This window comes from Parus major, chromosome 14 (genome assembly GCF_001522545.3).
Source record: "Parus major isolate Abel chromosome 14, Parus_major1.1, whole genome shotgun sequence".
Lineage (NCBI taxonomy): Eukaryota > Metazoa > Chordata > Aves > Passeriformes > Paridae > Parus > Parus major.
In genome coordinates, this window is record NC_031783.1 from 2,695,562 (window position 1) to 2,712,920 (window position 17,359).

The 17,359-nt window shown below is 58.4% G+C and overlaps 3 protein-coding genes across 6 annotated transcripts in view; 2 read left to right on the forward strand and 1 right to left on the reverse strand.

Annotated features, from left to right (window-relative positions):
• The first annotated feature begins 38 nt into the window (after positions 1-38).
• Positions 39-3,662, forward strand: ARHGDIG (Rho GDP dissociation inhibitor gamma). Its single transcript, XM_015642947.2, has 5 exons — positions 39-1,271; positions 2,221-2,304; positions 2,395-2,471; positions 2,977-3,040; positions 3,131-3,662. The coding sequence occupies exons 1-5, from the start codon at positions 854-856 to the stop codon at positions 3,328-3,330; spliced, it is 843 nt and encodes a 280-aa protein (XP_015498433.1). The 5' UTR covers positions 39-853; the 3' UTR covers positions 3,331-3,662.
• A 221-nt stretch (positions 3,663-3,883) lies between these two features.
• Positions 3,884-7,218, forward strand: PDIA2 (protein disulfide isomerase family A member 2). The gene is made up of 11 exons (XM_015642946.3): positions 3,884-4,148; positions 4,537-4,743; positions 5,029-5,162; positions 5,234-5,371; positions 5,445-5,561; positions 5,645-5,770; positions 5,848-6,042; positions 6,372-6,492; positions 6,604-6,785; positions 6,865-6,948; positions 7,094-7,218. Exons 1-11 carry the CDS (start codon positions 3,914-3,916, stop codon positions 7,172-7,174), a joined length of 1,620 nt encoding a protein of 539 aa, XP_015498432.1. The 5' UTR covers positions 3,884-3,913; the 3' UTR covers positions 7,175-7,218.
• A 559-nt stretch (positions 7,219-7,777) lies between these two features.
• AXIN1 (axin 1) overlaps positions 7,778-17,359 on the reverse strand; it is a 70,105-nt gene continuing 60,523 nt past the window's right edge. For 2 of the 4 annotated variants that reach the window (XM_033517808.1, XM_019008261.2), the window contains 4 exons: positions 16,076-16,252; positions 15,264-15,509; positions 9,948-10,118; positions 7,778-9,455 (listed from right to left, as the gene is read on the reverse strand). In XM_033517808.1, the coding sequence (XP_033373699.1) occupies positions 9,329-9,455; positions 9,948-10,118; positions 15,264-15,509; positions 16,076-16,252 (721 nt within the window). In that variant the 3' untranslated portion in view covers positions 7,778-9,328. The remainder of the gene's footprint in view (positions 9,456-9,947; positions 10,119-15,263; positions 15,510-16,075; positions 16,253-17,359) is intronic. The other 2 variants (XM_033517807.1, XM_015642944.3) reach the window with 2 other exon arrangements.

The following is a 17,359-nucleotide window of genomic DNA, read 5'->3' on the forward strand; positions in this document are numbered from 1 at the left end:
GGCGGCCGGGGGGCAGCGGCCGGGGGTGGCGGGGGGCATTGCCCCTGGGAGGGAGGGCGAGCATCGCTCATCGTCACTGTTGGGCGAGCCCCCAACAGGTGAGCATCCCCCGGGCACCCGGTGCATCCGTGAGTGAGCATCACCCCGGGCCCGGGGGAACTGGAGCGTCCCACGGGGGAGACCCCCGCTGTCCCCCTGCCACCTCGCAGCCTGTGGCCCCCGGTGCATGCCACGCTGCCCTGCCGCCAGCGCGTCCCCAGGTGGGTGCATCCCCGGGCTGGGAGTGCCCGCATGCTCCGTGACCGCCGTGGGGCAGGGCCTTGGTACGGACCCCAGAGGGGCAGCAGGGCCACTGCTGTGTCCCCATCACTGCCGCTGCCCTGGGGACCCCCATCTGGGCCCTGTGGCCCCACATTTTTGGCCCTGGGGCCCCGGGGCTGAGCGGAGGCAGTGTCCTCTGTCCCATGCTGTGTTCCCAGCATGTCCCCAGCGATGGAGTTCCAGGGGCTTTGGGGAGCTCAGCGCTTACGGCCACAAGAGTGGGGGGGCGATGCAGTGGGCAGGGAGAGTCAGGGACTGTGGGGACATCAGCCACTCTAGTGCCCCCCAGCAGTCTGGCAGCACCAGAGCCACCAGAACCACCGTCCCAGTGATGCCTTTTTACCCTGCAGCTGCTGGTGGTTTGAATTTGGGGTGGCAGATGGGGCTGGAGGTTGCCCAGCGGGGTTGGAAGGGGCAGCAGGACAGTGCCAAGGACTCCTCCGGGTGACACGAAGGGGCTCTGGGGGCTGGAGGAGTCTGCAAACGCCCCCCAGACCGAGCGCACCGCCTAGGCACCGGCTCGCCTTGCTCCATGACCGTGCGGAAATGCAGCCGGCGGCAACACCTCTGGTCTCAGCTGTGCCACCAGGCCCCGGGGACACCGAGCCTGGCAGCCTTCCCACGGCTCCGAGCAGGGGAGCAGCTTGGTCTCCCCACGGGGATTTCCCATTCCACAGCCCAGCCACCCCCTGCCCACCAGCGCCTTGGTGTCGGGGGGTGTCCCCCGGGGTGTCCCCGGGGCTGCCACTGCCTGTCCCCCGCAGACATCATGGCTGACAAGGAGGGGGTGACGCTATCGCTGGAGGAGGAGGAGGAGGATGCCGACGTGGCCCTGGCGTACAAGACGCCGGAGAAGAAGAGCCTGCAGGAGATCCAGGAGCTGGACCCAGGGGATGAAAGCCTGCGGAAGTACAAGCAGGCGCTGCTGGGTGCCATCCCTGCTGCCGTGGGTAAGGCTGGGGCTGCAGTCGGGTTTGGGCTCCGCGGCACCTCGGCAGCCCGGACGGGGGATGCAGCCTCAGCAGGCACAGGGAGCTCGGGCGTCCCGTGGGGCATCCCCGGCAGGGAGGGCACATCCCGGCTGGGATCGCCCCTGGGTGTTGCCTGAGCCCCCCACCCGCGCAGAGACCCCGGCATTCCCTGCCGACAGAGTGCCGGTGCCCGGGGACCCCAGTTGCCGTGGTTACGGGATCACCGCCGCAGTTTCCATAGGAACGGCTACAGGGAACCGGGGAATTCATGGGGATGACGGAGAGGAGCGAACGGCGGGGACGGGGGGAGGGACACGGGGGTAGCACGGCTGCCGGTGACCAGACGGTGCCCCCCGCTCCCCACGGCCCCCTCAGCAGTCCCCCAGGCTGGTGCTGGTCTGCACTGAGGGTCCCTGGGGTGCTCCACGGGCCCAGCACCTCAGTGTCCACCCATGAATGCATCGGGGAGGGTGCAAACTAGGGGGGAGAGCAGTGGGGTGCCTGAGGAGTGCACCGTGGTATGGGTGAAAGCTTGGGGCGTGCAGGTTGGGCTGGTGGTGTGAAGGAGAGCAATGCCCACCTCAAGGGATGCCTTGGCTGCCCGTGCTGCATCCTCCTCCTCTGCTTCCCCTTGTTCTGCTCCTGAGGCAGGGAATGGCACACCCTGGGAAATACCCGTGTCTGGGTCCTTTAAATGTGATCTTACCCCAAAAGACACCGATTCCAGTGATGGGGTGACCTGAGATGCCCCTGCTCTCCTATGCCCTGCCTGGCTGCCTGGCATTCCCTTGCTTTAACACCCCCACCACGGGCACCGTGGCCCTTCCTGCCATTGCAGGGCCATGGGCAGCCCCTTGGCTCGCTGGGATGGAGGTGATGGTGGACTGGGCATGGTGGGTAAGGTCTGGGCCCTGCTGCTTGTCCCTAGATGCCAGCGTGCCCAACGTGCAGGTGACAAAGCTGACACTGATGTGCGAGCAGGCACCGGGGCCCATCACCATGGACCTGACAGGTGAGCCCTGGGACACCTAAGGGATGAGGAGGAGGAGGAGGAGGAGGAGGAGGAAGGGATACCGGGCTGATGGACCATCTGCCTGTGCAGGAGACCTGGAGGAGCTGAGAGGCCGGGCCTTTGTGCTGAAGGAAGGGGTGGACTACAGGGTGAAGGTGTCCTTCAAGGTGAGGGGAGTGTGTGGTGCCCTGTGCCCACTGGCTGGGCATGGCCCTCAAACCACAGGGTCCCTACCCCAAGGGGTCCTTGTTACCCTGGGACCCTGCCCCACAGGGTCCCTCTTGCCACCCATGTGTCCCTGCCTGCCCCAGGCTCCCTGCCTTGGGATATCTGCTTCCACCCTTTAGCCCTAGGGTCTGTGCCCCTCTGAGCCTCTGCCCACCCTGAGTTCCACAGCCTGTGCCACCCTGAGGGTCCTTGCTGTCCCCAGTGTGACTGCCACAGCATGGTTCCTGCCACCCCAGAGTCCTCGCTTCTCCTGGAGATCCCAGCAATGCTGGCTGTCCCAGGGTTTCCTAGAGGTCCCTGCCCCTGCTGAGGGGGATCCCTGCCGCCCTGGAGTCCCTGCCACCTTTGATGGTGCTGAATTCTGACAGGGGGTGGAAGAGGTGGACGCCAGGGGTCCCCGTGGCACGGGACACTCCCCAAGTCCCCCCTGCCTTCTCCCCGCAGGTGAACAGGGAGATCGTCTGCGGGCTGCGGTGCCTGCACCTCACCTACCGCCGGGGCCGGCCCGGTGAGTGGGGCTGGGGGCTGGGGAGGGCTGGGGGGCCCCCGGGCTCTCCTGGCCCCGCTCACCCGTCCCTCCTGTCCCCTCTTCGCCCAGTGGATCGCGATGTTTTCATGGTGGGCAGCTACGCGCCGCGGGCCGAGGAGTACGAGGTGGTGACGCCGGCGGAGGAGGCGCCGCGGGGATGGCTGGCACGGGGCTCCTACCGCGTCCGCTCCCTCGTCACCGACGATGACAAGACGGAGCACCTCTCCTGGGAGTGGGGCCTCTGCATAAAGAAGGCTTGGGAGGACTGAGCCCGCCCCCGCACCCCGGCTCCCCCCGCCAGCTCGGGGACGCGGTGCCGCCATCCCGGGGACCCCTCGCCGGCACCGCCGCGCTTGCCCCAATCGCGTGAAGGGTTGAGGGGGGTCCCTTAGCGAGTGAGAGCCCGTGGTCGTGGTCTTCGCAACCAAAGTTATTTTTAATTGCTGTTTTTTTTTAAATATCGACGCCCGCCTGGTCCTCACGGCGTCCCCATCGCTGGGGCCGGGGCTGTGACCCTGCCGTGGTGGTGCCGTGTCCGGTACCCGCCCGGTCGCAGGCTGTGCTCTTCCATCGCCATTAAACCCTACAGACTGGTCTCTTACTGGTGTGTCTGTGCCCCCACCGCCTGTGCCTGTCCCCCCGCTCCCTGTCCCCCCCGGCCGTGTCCCCATCCCGCTGGCGGGGCCAGGTCTCCCTGCAGAGCCTGGAAAACAGGCACCTGCTCCCGCTGCCTTATCGGCGGGGCCGGGCAGCCAGTAGCGGAGGGCCACGAGCCCCAGGGCACCGGCACAACCCGCCCCCAGGTCCCTTATCTTCGTCCTCCCCCCGGACAACATCTTCAGCGCCGGCACCATGCGCGGCTGCGGGTCCCGGCTGCTTTGGCTGCTGGTGCTGTCGCTGGCCTGGCTGGGCCCGGCTTTGGGGGGCCAGGATAAGGATGAAGAGGTGATAGAAGAGGAGGAAAAGGAGAAGAAAGAGGATGAAGTGCTCTCAGATGAGATCAAGGAAGAGGACAATGTCCTGGTGCTCCATGAGCACAACTTTGCCCGTGCCCTGAGTGAGCACCAGCTGCTGCTGGTGGAGTTCTGTGAGTGCCCCCAGTGCGGGCAGGGCCGTGGGCAGGGGCAGGGTGGGGTAGGGAATATTGGCTGAATGTGGGCAGAACACACGAACATGGACACAGCACAGGAGGGAGGGTGGTGGGGTGGGCAGGGGTAAGGCTGTGGGACAGAGTGGGGAGAGCACAAGCCATGTGACAGGGCACGGGATGGGGACAGACACACGGAGCAGGTACACACGGAGCAGGGACACAGGCAGAGCATGGTGTGAGGGGTGTGTAGCATGGCAGTGGGACACAGGACAGGGACACACGGTGTGGGTGTGGGAAGGGCACAAGCTGGGGCCCAGTGGGCTCACACAGCCACCGGGCTGTCCCCACACCTGTCCCCTTTATCAGTGCTGTCCCTTACCCACAGACGCGCCGTGGTGCGGGCACTGCCAGCGGCTGGCTCCCGCCTTTGCCCAGGCAGCCACAGAGCTGAGGAACGAGTCCAGCCCAGCCCGGCTGGGCAAGGTGGATGCCATGGCACAGACAGCCCTGGCCACTGAGTTTGGCATCACCTCCTACCCCACGCTCAAGCTCTTCCGTGATGGCAACCGCACCCACCCCCTGGCATACACCGGTAGGGCTGCGGCAGTGCCCCCGGCACCAGCGAGGGGACACTGCCGTGGGGCTGGGACGGGTGGCAGGGGCTGCTGGTCGAGGCTGGCACTGTCCTTGTGGGGGTCACAGGGTCACAGGTGACGGTGAGAGGGGTGGCAACGTCCCGGTGGTGACAATGGACAGGTGACAGTGGGATGTATGAAGTGATGATGGTGGGCAGTGCTGCTGGCGGGTGGCTGAGGTTGGTGGCACAGGGAGGGGTGGCAGCCTGGAGAGGGGATGTCAGGTGACATCTGTGTGCCAGGCCGCATGGACAGCCAGGGCATCGTGCGCTGGATGCAGCGCCGAGCCGGCCCCAGTGCCACGCTGCTGCAGGACACCGACACCACCGCAGCCTTCATCGACTCCCAGGACTTGGTGGTCATTGGCTTCTTCAAGGTGGGCTGGGATGGGTCGGGGCTGGACCACGGCCGTGGCTGTGGCTGTGGTGCTGACGGGTGGCTGTGCAGGACCTGAAGGGTGAGGCAGCCCAGGTGTTCCTCGAGGTGGCTGCTGACATGGTGGACATGACATTCGGCGTGGCAGAGGCAGCTGAGCTCTTCCAGGCGTACGGGCTGTCAGCTGACACCGTCTGCCTGTTTAAGAAGGTGAGGGGGTGGCAGGGGAGTGGTGGGGCCATCCTGTCCTCCCCTCAGCCCTCACAGGCCCCTGCCCTGGCAGTTTGATGAGAGACAGACAAACTTCCCTGTGGACCCTGCACGGGGGCTGGACATGGCCGAGCTCACCCGGCTGCTCCGCGTCCACAGCCTGCAGCTGGTGATGGAGTTCACCAACGAGGTACAGCCCATCCCCAGCCCTGTCACTGTCTGTGAGGGCCATGGCTGACCTGCCCTCATCCTCCTCCTCCTCCTCCTCCCCAGACATCCAGCGAGATCTTTGGTGCAAAGATCCCCCATCACATGCTGCTCTTCCTCAACAAGTCCTCACCTGAGCAGCTGTCGCTGCGGGACGGCTTCAGGGCAGCTGCTGGTGGCTTCCGGGGTGAGGTGAGGTGGCCCCATGGCAGGGACATGGAGGGTGGCTGTGGGATTCCCCAGCCTCAACGTCCCCCATTCCCTGCCAGGTGCTCTTTGTGGTGGTGGATGTAACCGGGCACGGCGCCGACGTCCTGCCCTTCTTTGGCATGACCGCTGCTGATGCCCCCACCCTGCGCCTGGTGAAGATGGAGAACAATCGCAAGTACCAGATGGAGCAGGACAACTTCTCGGATTCGGCCATTCGCACCTTCATCCAGGCGGTGCTGGACGGCAAGGTGAAGGTGAGGGGTGCAGCACGGTGCCAGCCAGCACCGGTGGATTCTGCCCTGTGCTGGGGTGGGCTGTTGGCTCAGAAACCCAAGGATGACGCTTGTGTGGTGAGCACCAGGACCTGTCCACTGCTACTCCCGCTGCCAGGCTTGAGGATCTGGGGATTTGTTACAGGCAAGGGAGGCAGGAGACTGCTGGCATGGAGATACACAGAGCTGGGATGGGGGGAAGCAGCAGAGGGGAAGATGTGGTCCAAAAGGCAGCACAGGAACATATCCCCTGCCCCACGGGCCTCTGGAACTGCTCAGTCAGGCTGTGACTGTCCTGAGTGTCCCCACAGCCTCACCTGCTGAGTGCGGAGCCCCCTGAGGACTGGGACACGCGGCCCGTTAAAGTCCTGGTGGGGAAGACCTTTGAGCAGGTGGCATTTGATGAGACCAAGAACGTCTTTGTTAAGTTCTGTAAGTGCCAGGACCACCCATGGCCCTCCCTGAGCTCTGCCTTGGGGCTCAGCCCCTCCAGGACATCCCCAGCCCTGTCACAGACCCCCTGTCAATGCCCTCGCCCCACAGACGCGCCGTGGTGCCCCCACTGCCAGGCCATGGCGGCCGCCTGGGAGGAGCTGGCCGAGCGCTACAAGGACCGTGAGGACATCGTCATTGCTGAGATGGACTCCACAGCCAACGAGCTGGAGAACATCACCATCCACGGCTTCCCCACCCTGCACTACTTCCCTGCAGGGCCGGGCAGGAAGGTTGGTGTGGGCATTTGTGGGGTCACCAGCACCTGGGGGATGGTGGCACCCTCAGCACCCTCTGCTCCCATGGTTCCAGATGATTGAGTACAAGAGCACCCGAGATGTGGAGACCTTCTCCAAGTTCCTGGAAAACGGGGGGACACTGCCTGAGGAGCCTCCGGTGAGTGAGGTCAGGGGACAGCTCCCCTGCCCAGGGGTGTCCCCAGGCCCTGCTGGGTGAGGGGATCGATCCTGCAGGATGGGGACAGGGACAGGGTCAGGCAGGGAGTGCGTGTCCATCCAAGCCTCACTGCTGCCTTCTCCAGGTGACCAGGACCCCTGGAAACAGCACGGGCAAGGAGGATCCGAGTGCGCTGCGGACAGATGAATCCCGGGATGAGCTGTGAGCCCTGTCCTACTCAGGCATGTGCTATAAAACACCTGGAAACAATGTGGGCTCTGCTCTGTGTCTGTCTCCATGTGCTGGGAGCACCCACCTGTCTTGGGAACACAGCAGGGCCTCTGTCCCCCTGGGGCAGCTGTGCCATAGCACTCATCCTGGCAACCCTGCAACGGCACCAGGTGGCCAAGGAGCTCCCCATGCTGGCCCTCGTGCTGCACTGGTGGGGTTCAGCTGATGGGGGATTAGCTGGGGTCTCTCCTTCGTGCATACCAGACCCAGGGGATCCCCAGGAGCTGCTGTCCCAGCCAGCCAAAGCAGGCAACACGGGGTTCTACAGGCACAGCAGCCTGGCTTGTAGCCTCTGGCAACTCCAGCAACTATCTGGCAACTGTCCCCTTTCTGCTGAGCCATTCCTTCAGGGGCAACATGTTGGTCCCCTGTGGCCAGGACGTGCTTGGCCACCCCTCCAGGGAGCCCAGAGCAGCCCCAGCTCTGCCCTGTGCCCAGACCCTTTGCCAGACCTGCCCCATCCTCTGTCCACCCCAGGAGGCTGCTGAGGGCCTGGGTCTGCTCCACGGGGAAGGAAAAAAAGCAGCAGGCAGTGGGATGTGGGGTTTTATTTAATTTTATCCAAGTACCTTTGAAAAGATCATTGTACAAGTCAGCACATGAGAATGCAGAGGAAATGCTGGGGCTGCACGGCCGCTGTACATATTTACAGGGACCCCCCGAAAAAAAAAGGGGGAGACGGAAATCCCGGGCACGCCAACAACCTCACCAGACACGCCACCATCAGAACTTCAAAAAACAAGGAGCAAAACCCCTTGTAACACTGTTCCCGGGCTGAAAACATTTGCAGATTTTGCTGGACTTCACAAAGTGTATTGGGCAAGTCCAGAACGGTGTTTTAAAGGCACTGGGTGACATGTACAACAGGCGGAGTCGATCCCGGCGCGGTGCCGTGGGCTCCCGGCAGCTCCACCACTGCTGGGGCTGGGGATGGCTCTGAGCAGGGCCAGCACCACTGGGGATCCCCTGGGCTTTGGAGCCACCCCTGTTTCTGTGGGTGGGCAAGGGCTCTCCAAAGGAGCTGGCACAGAGCCGTGGCTGTGCTGGAGCAGCAGGGCCTGGGCTGGCTGAGAGCAGGATGGGGGGAGCACCGGCACAGCTCCAGCTTCCTTGTGGCCGAGTAAGCCCAGGAGGCTTCCCAGGGCTGCCTGCTGGCCCTGCATGAGCCACAAACTGGCATCAATGCCCCTCCTGGTGCAGCGCCCTCCTGCTGCCTCCCCTGAGACACAGAAGCTGACAAAAGATGCAGGAGTCTGGGCATGTCTGCACCAGGCACACAGGAGCCAGCCCTCTGCAGAACTGCAGCACCTTCCTGGGAGGTCCCCCTTCTCCATGGGGAACACAGGAATGTGCAGGCTGTGGGATGCCAGCACCCAACCTGCCACCCTGGCTCTGTGGGAAGCCCCCAGTCCCGACAGGTATTGACCCTTCTATCCCTCGGGGATTTACTCGGTCGCAAGGAAGCTCAGGAGGAGAAAAAACACCCATCCTACCATGTCCAGCAGCTGAGCCAGCCAAGGAGGCCACAGATGACTCCTTCCAAATGGCTCAACGATCTTCACAGCCCCTTTGGAGCGGGGTCACCCCTTCCAGGCTGGTGAGGGTGAGGGCAGCTGTACCCCCTGGCGCTCCAGAGCCATCCATGCCGGGAAAACGGGGCAGGGTGCCGGGAAAGTGCGGAGCAGCTGGAGTCTGACGGATGGCTGTACACTTTGGGTGAGTTCTGCAGTACCTGTATGTTTTACATTTACATAAGAGCACTGTGACATTGGAAATATTTTCCTTTTATTACAATATATCAAAAATATGCAGCTTTAGTAAACAAGGTCATATTACACTTTCTAATGCACTGTACAATGCTACATTACACTTATATTCGGTATGGAGAGGGAGCCCAGGCTCCCACTGGCAGGTTTGTGGGGTGAAAGGGCATCCACCAGCATCCTGGAGCTTGCCCAGATCCGTGCTGGAAAGCGGAGCTGCCGCCCTCTGCCCTGGGCTTGCCTGGTGCCCGTGGTGGCAGCATGGCCAGGGTGGGCAGCACCCAGGCCTTCTCCTCCGGTCCCAGAGTCCTTCACAGTCCTGGAGCCTAATCAATCTTCTCCACCTTCCCAATGATCTTTTCTTCGAAGATGGGCAGGATGGTGTCGTCCTCCCGCACCTCCTCGAAGACCACACCACAGTCAAACTCATCGCTCACTTTCTTGAAGTAATACCTGAAAAAAACAGAAACGTGGAGGGGGGAGATGGGAAAAAAAAGCAGGTGAATGGTCACAGGGCACCATGATCCCCAAACCTGGGTGCAGCCCTTCCATGGCTCTGAGCTCGGGGAGCACAGGAAGCTGCTCCCCCAGACACGGAGGGAACTGAGGCCACACTCCCCACAGCATCACTGAGCACTGACTGTGCCTGCCCAGGAACCTGCAGGGCAGCTCAGCAGCTCCTGTTGGGACTGCAAACCATGATGCAGGACATTCCTGCTACAAAACCCCATCTTCCTCACCCCTGCTAACCTGCCTCTTCACCAGCCAAGGCACCCTGGCCGTGCTGCCACACCCCCACCACAGCACGCCCTGAGGAAGCCCTCCTGACCCACCTCCACCAACCCTCCCCTGCGTGGAGGCAACGCCGCTGTGTCCTGGCAGTGGCATCTTCCAGGGCTCACCAACAGCTGCTGGCAGCTCCCTACAGGGGGGAGCAGCCCTTACCTGTAGTTCCCTTTCTTGGTCAGCAGCTCCTTGAACTGTCCCAGCGTCACCACGCGCCCCTTGACCAGGGTGCGGTAGGGGATGGGCTCCCCGCAGAAGTAATACGCGACCACGATGTTCTCGCAGGGCTGCGACGCGCCGCTGCCCGGCCTCTTCTGGGGCTTCAACCTGCTGTGCAGAGACACGAGGGACCTGCTCAGTGCCAGCCCAGGGGCTCAGAACCACCCAGCTGGCTACCTGGCAGGGCTTGGGGCTGGTCAGGGCTCCCCAGGTGGGCTGGTGGAAACGCGGCGTGGGCCCTGAGCATCGCCTGCTCCCACCAGCAGCTCTCCCCGCATGCAGACACACACCCAGATTGGTCAAGGGGCATTTGGAAAGGCTGAATGAGGCCAGGACACAGCTACAAGGAGGGTGCAGGCTCTAACTCAGCCTCTTTGTGCTGCCTCCAGGCCTTGAGAGGGCACAGCCTTCCTCACAGCCTGGTTTGAGGAGTTACTGGCAGAGCACCCCAGGCCAAGGCAGCAGAACCAGGTCACCATCATCACCATCTCCCCATGCTCCTGGTGCACACCAGCACACAGGGCTGGAGCACCATCCCACAGGGCATGATCATGCAGGCACTGCCCAGACTGCTTGGGATTATTGCCACCGTGGCCAGAAGAGCCCAGCAAGACATTCCAGTGGCCCACATCTGCAGGCAGGATGTTCCTGCACCCCACAGCTCCCCTGGGCACCTCTCCCAGAGTACGTGGAGGTCTGAGGGGATGGAGCTCCCAGCACAGCATGTCCTGGAGCCTCTGCTGCCTGTCCTGTCCATGCAGGGCACCAAGGCAGCTGCCGTCCCCAAAACCTCAGTGACTTTTACACCTCCTGTGTTTTCCCAAATCTCAGAATATTGGTCTGATCTCTGCTTCCAGCCCACACACCAGGTTCAGCTATGTGGTGCCATCACCAGACTGAAACTGTCAGCCCAGCCCTCACCCCATTTTCAGAGATAGACAAAAGCAACAATAATTCAGCTCAGGGTACTTTGCCCTTCTGCAGAGCCTTTCATCTGGGGTGCCGAAAACGCTGCACAAACATTGGAGCAGCCTACACAAATTGGTACCTTGGCATGCGTGGTCTGAGCCAGAGGCAGCCTTCCCTTTCAAAGTCACATAAAACACATTTGGCAGCTTTAAAAAAAATTATTTTAAAAGCACACTGGATAAAGAAAAGATGATTTTGTATTTACATGACTGGAAAGTTGCTGTAAAAACCTTAGAATCTGCCAAGCACATGAGGTAATCGCAGTTTTGGAAATGACTCTGACCTTAACCTTTAAACAGTGGCTGGCGGGCAGAGCACCTTTTCATGGTGTGCCCACATAAACACTGGCACTGCAAACCAACACCAGACACAGCCTTTGCACCTCTTCCTACAGGCAGGAGAGGTCTAAAGTTCAGCTGAACAATCCTCCGGGTGCCTGCTCTGCCTGGGAGAGCTCTGGAGAAGATGCAGCATTCTGAGAGGCAAGGGTCTGCTCCTGGTGCCAGCAGAGCTCTCAGAGCCTCTCCCATCCCTGTATCAAAATACAGGATGCCCTTTAGCTAGAAAAACATTAAGGAATTGAGTCATCCTTGGGAAAAAAAATATGAGGCATTTAAAGGAAAAATGGGTCATAAATTCAGGCAAATTCTGTGAATCTTGTGGGCCAGAAGTTAATTGAAGGGGTTTGGAAAACCTCAAAATCCCTAAGCTTCTCTTAATCCTGCTAGAGACAAGTCACGACTAAGAGAGGGCTGCTGTGTGTCTGGGGACCTGGGGACACGGTGACGAGCCTGGAGCAGGAGCAGAGCTGCTTCCTCAGGGCTGCTGCTCTCCTTTGCCTGGGGAGATGGAGAGGACAGGACATCCCTGAGCTCTGCTGTGGCAGAAGCAAGAGGGGCACCGTGCCAGTGGCTGGGAGTGTCCTTCCTCCTGCCATGCACTTCACACCTGAAAGGCCATCCCTGAAGGTACTCAGCCTGGCTCCAGTGAGATGTGCCCTGAAAATGAGGCCTGAAGTGATGCCCAAAAATGATCTTGACAGGCAAAGAGGGGAGAGTAACTGGCCTTTAGTTCCCTAAACCTCCCTTTTTTCCCTTTTTGAAAATGGGGGGTATGCTTTCCCTTTTCCACACAGTGGGAACTTGTCCAGATGGCCATGACTTCTCAAATATGATAGATAGTGGCTGAGACATTTCATCCACCAGTGCCCTCAGGCTCTGTGGGATGGATTTCATCAGGTCCCATGGACCTGTGCACCTTCAGGTCCCAAACCTCATCTTCTCCTACTGTGGGTGGTTCTTTTTTGTCCCAGTCCCTGCCTTTGTCTGTGACTCAAGTGCTGTGGTTGGAGCACTCACTGGTGAAGACCAAAGCAAAAAAGCCATTGAGTACCTCAGCCTCCTGCATGCCCCAGGTACCCAGCTCTCCCATTTCCTCCCATACAGGGCCCACATTTTCCCCAGTCCTCCTTTTATCAGCAGTGTACCACGAGAACATCTTCCTGTTGCTTTAATTCTGTCAGCAGAACTCACACCCCCCACAAACCGCAGCCACAGACCTCCAGCAGGCTGAAGCAGAGCTGATGAATATGGAATCACTGAAAATGTAATTTTCCAAGAACTCCTCTCTGGAGAATGAAACAACTCAACTGTCTCCACTTTCGTCACTGCCAAGAGATCTCCTGAGACCTTGGCTTGCACATAAAGGCCCTCAGACCGACTCTGAGCCCTGCCTCATTAAATCTGCCACCTGCACCCATCTCCTGGGTGTCAGTGTGACCCAGAAATACTGCCAGGTGCCACGCCCTGCCCCTCCTGAGAGCACCTCCCATTGCTGTGTTTGTCACAAGCACAAAACACCATCCAGCAGGGAAACAGCAGCACTCATCCCCCTCACTGCATCTGCAGCCCAGTCCTGACCTGCAGCTGGGCATCCCACCCGTGCTGGGACAGGGAAGCCAAGGCTGGCTTGCAGCACCAATCCAACCTTGCTGTGATGCAGAGGTGTCCAGCTTGCTCCAGCTCAGCCCTGGGGCTGGAGAGCTTTGGAAAGCCCAAAATGCACCCAGCAGATGTTGCCTCAGCGGGTGTCCCAGCTACCAGCTCTGCTCCTCTGCCAGTCTTGGGCCAACACAATTAATTCCAAAGTGATCTCATGCTAAATGTTCTCCCTGCTTGCAAAAAATCATTTCTCTGAGGAGCTGGTATTAATTACTTCAATCTGGCTGTGAAATGTGAGACTGAGCTACAGGAAACAGCTCCATGGAAAAACCTGACAGTCACTGGGACACCAATGCTGGGCTCAGGTGTGCTGCTGGATCTGCAGGTCATTAGTACTGGATGGTCAATCCTGAATTGCTTGCCAGCAGCAGCCAGGTTGCTATCTCAGAGATCAGGGTCATTCCAAATGCTGTGAAATAGGGAGAGAAATGCTTTTCCTGGAAGAATATTTACAATTCCCAGCACACTGACTGCAGGTGCCTCATTGATTTACAGTGGGGCAGTGCTGGGGTGGGAGCAGGGCTCTTGGCAGTGGGCAGTTTGGTGGGGAAGGCCACTGCTGGGAGGGCTGTGCCAGAGGGGAGTGGCTGGAGAGCTGGATAACCATGCTGGCAAGGCCAGTCTGGCTGTAGAAAGCTGGCACAGTATGCTCTACACCCACAGCCAGCTCAACTGGGGCCTCAAGGACACCTCCAGGCTCACCTCCACCTCTCTGAGCTTCCCCAAGGCTATTGACAAACCTGGGACACTGGCTCAAATTTCCCAGAGCTCTTCAAAGCTCCTGACTGAAATAAATGGTATTTTCATGGGAGCTCCTCTCTCACTTTCACCCTTGTTCTCATTGAGCTGTGGGATCTATTTCCAGGCAGGCTCCTGGGCTAACCAGAGCAGGAGATTTCTAAAAAGCTAGCTCAGGTGTGCTTCACCTGTAGCACCCAATCCTACCAAAATCCAGCAGAGACATTTCAACATCCAGAAATCTTTGGTTCCCTGGGGACCACTGCATCCATTTTTGCCTGCTACTGGACACAGACACATCTACTTTTCATAAGCAGCTCCCCACTGGTGAATTTCTCTCTGGTTTTCCAGGCATGAGGGCTGGGGGATCCCTGTATCACTGGGAGAAGAGCCAGACCTCATGGAGAGGCAGTGGAAGCAGAAGAGCCCAGAACTGGGACTGCCCAGCCCATCCTGCTGCTGGCATGCCTGGCATTTACCACACACCATGGGCTTCCTCTGTAAGCCACTCTTAAAAGACAGGCCAAATTATTGTCAGAATATTAATTGCACAGCCCAGGCTGCTATTTTCAAAGTGTGTACCGACATTTCTGAGGAAGCTGCATGAATTTAATACAGCTATAAATGACTCTACTAATAAACCCTATCCAATTACACACGCTGAAAGGTACATCACATAAACTTGGCTTAACCTGGCTTGGGAAAGCCCTCTAATTACCTGGCTTTCAATCAATGCTCTGACATGAATACACAGAAATCAGCTACGTGGTCATTGCAAGTGAAAATAACTGGAGCCTGTCAATTAAGAGCTTCTTTTTTAAATTACATTTGTGTTTCTACAAGTCAGACCTCAAAGTGTCAAGTTTTCAGAGGGAGGCTGGAGAGCTGTGAAAGGTTTTTAATGGACAAAGTGCTTTTAGCTGTTAACAGTAATTATCCAGCACTCCCAAAACAATTTTCACCAGAGAGCTCCATGTGCCTTGCAAATGATGTCCCCTGAAAGATAAGACAGAGCAGGAAAATGAGCTCTGCAACAGCCATTAAGCTGAGTCACAGAAGGATGCAGTGACTTGGATATGGCCACGAAGAGTCAGCGCTGCTGCAGGAGGGCTCCAGCACACAGCGGCCTTTGCTGGAAGCTTGTGCGAGATGGAGATAAAGAGCAAAGACAGATTTGTCTTCTGCACTTAATTCTGCTGCATCCTGATGAATTCTGCTCCTGCACCAAGCTCTGAAGTCACTGTGTGACTGTGAATGAGTGGAGAGCCAGAGAGCACCAGGGGAGAGAGCTCTCCCAGCCATGCCCCTTCTAGACGTGCTCCCCTCTGCCCAGCCCCTTCCCGCCCTGCCAGGAGCATCTCCAGCCTCTCCATCCACAGATCACAAGCCCAAGGCCTCAGGGTGGGTTTTGGCATTTGCAGCACCATATCAGAGGAACTGAGGCAGATTTCTCTGACCTCTCTGCATGCTGGAGACCAAAGCAGAGGACATGGACATCCCTCAGAGCAGTCTCTCTGAGCCCTCCCATACACAGACATTATCATCATACCTTTGCTTAAGGGGGAGTTTTCCAGCCCTTTTTTCTTCCTCTTCCAACCTCCTGCGAGCTTCTTCCAGCTGGGTGAGAGGGTTGGGGGCTGGGTTGGGGGGCATGGTAGGATCTTGAATGAAGGGGTGAGAAGGCTGGACGACGTTTCGGAGCTGGGCGCTGACCCACGGGTGCACAGTCACAGGTCGCTCGATGGAGAGGGGCCGGACCATGTCGTGGGACAGCTGCTTCTTAGCACCTGAAGAGCTACACACAAACACAAAGGTTTGACACAGACCACTGAGATGCTCACAGTCATTCCCAGATGGACCTGCTGCTGGACACAGGGAAGCTCCTCACAGCATGGCTTTCAAGGGAGAAGGGTGCAACATCAAAATCTAAAGATTTTGAGCAAGTCCTGAGACATCAGGGTGAGCAGCCCAACCCTGAAACAAACCTCACAGGTAAGTGTGAGGGCTCCAAACAATCCCATACATAAAAATAAACTCAGGAAAAGGGCAGCTCAATCTTTTGTGGCATTCTCCCACAGGATGCCCTCCCCTGGAGGTGATATCCTCACCTTGGAACCACGGCAGCAATTTCTGAGCTTCCTCTGGGGCTGCAACCTCCTACCATGGCCATGAGTTATCCTTCAGAAACAACAGACCTCATAGCCCCCGTGTAATCCTCAGTCTCCTAAGGGTCTAGACCTTTGTGTGGTGCATTCTTGCATTCCCAAGATGTCTGGGAGGAAGGCAGCCTGCTGACACATCTCCCTTCTGCAGGGGATGCAATACAAGAGTGTGGTTACCCCTCCCTCTGCCAGCCCTTACCCATGGTTTGTTTTCTTATGCCTGCTGATCTCCTTCTCTCCTTCTATGATCCACTGAAGGATCTTCTGGTTTTTCTCCACATCTTCAGGAGATCCTGGCATTTCATAGTTGGCACCATCACTTTTCCCTGAATCAGTCTTCTTCACATTCCTTTTTGAGAGCAGACTTGCTTTCCCACTGCAAGAACAAAGCTTGGGACATTAGTGCTGCCAACCACCAGAGGGGCAGAGGATGGACACATTTATCTCCAGACATGGACACATCTATCTCCAGACATGGACACATCTATCTCCAGACATGGACACATCTATCTCCAGACATGGACACATCTATCTCCAGACATTTTCCACAGACCCCTGCTCTACCAAAGCTCAAAACACCTGTGCCACAGTTCAGGTTAAGAGTAGGACTACCTGGGCACAGCAGCTTCTCTGCCCAACAATGTGTGGAGAGAGGGAGGTTCTCCTCTGGCCAAATGAGCCATTGTGTTAAATCCTCAGCTCCTTGCTCAGAGCAGGAGGTTATCCACTGTCTGTCTCTCCATGCCTGACCACTGCTCAAAACCTGGGTCCTTCCTATCACCCTCAGATTCACTGATACCCCAAACTCTGACTTGCCATGCACAGAGTTTGCTTCTCACCCTCAACTGAATGAGGCTTTACCTCATGATGGAAGATCACATCCTAGCAGGGTGGGCTGCCACCTCAACCAGCACAGCCAGAGGGATGCCTGGCAGTAGCCAACACACCTGTGGCTGCAGCAAAGGCTCCTGCAGGAACACCATGGCACACATGGCCACGTGCCCAGCCAAGCAGCCCCATGCTCAGGAAGCCATGCAGAATTCCCCCATGCTGGCCTGTCCTTCCATGAGACTCCCACTGCCCTTCCTAATCATCCACCTGCTTTACTGCAACAGGATAACTTTGTTGACTATTTTTTTTTTTTTTTTTTTTTTTTTTGGAAAAAGCCTGGAGAGAAATTGCTGCATATCTACAAAGATAGGGCAAGTTGACAACTTCTCTGCTTCTCCCAATATGAGGACTACTGGGTATCAAATACAATTCTGGAGCATTGAGTTCAGTGCAAACAAAACAATGCTGTTTTCTGCAGGTTGTCATTGACCCACAGACACAGTCATGGGGGGCTGGGGGAACAGCACACCAGCTGGGTTCAACAAAAAGTCACAGAAGCCACCACAAGAGACTCCTGGCTGCCAAACAAGACCATTTGGATGCAAATCCTTGTCTTGTGAAGCTTCTAATTCAGGTACTGCCAGGAACTGGG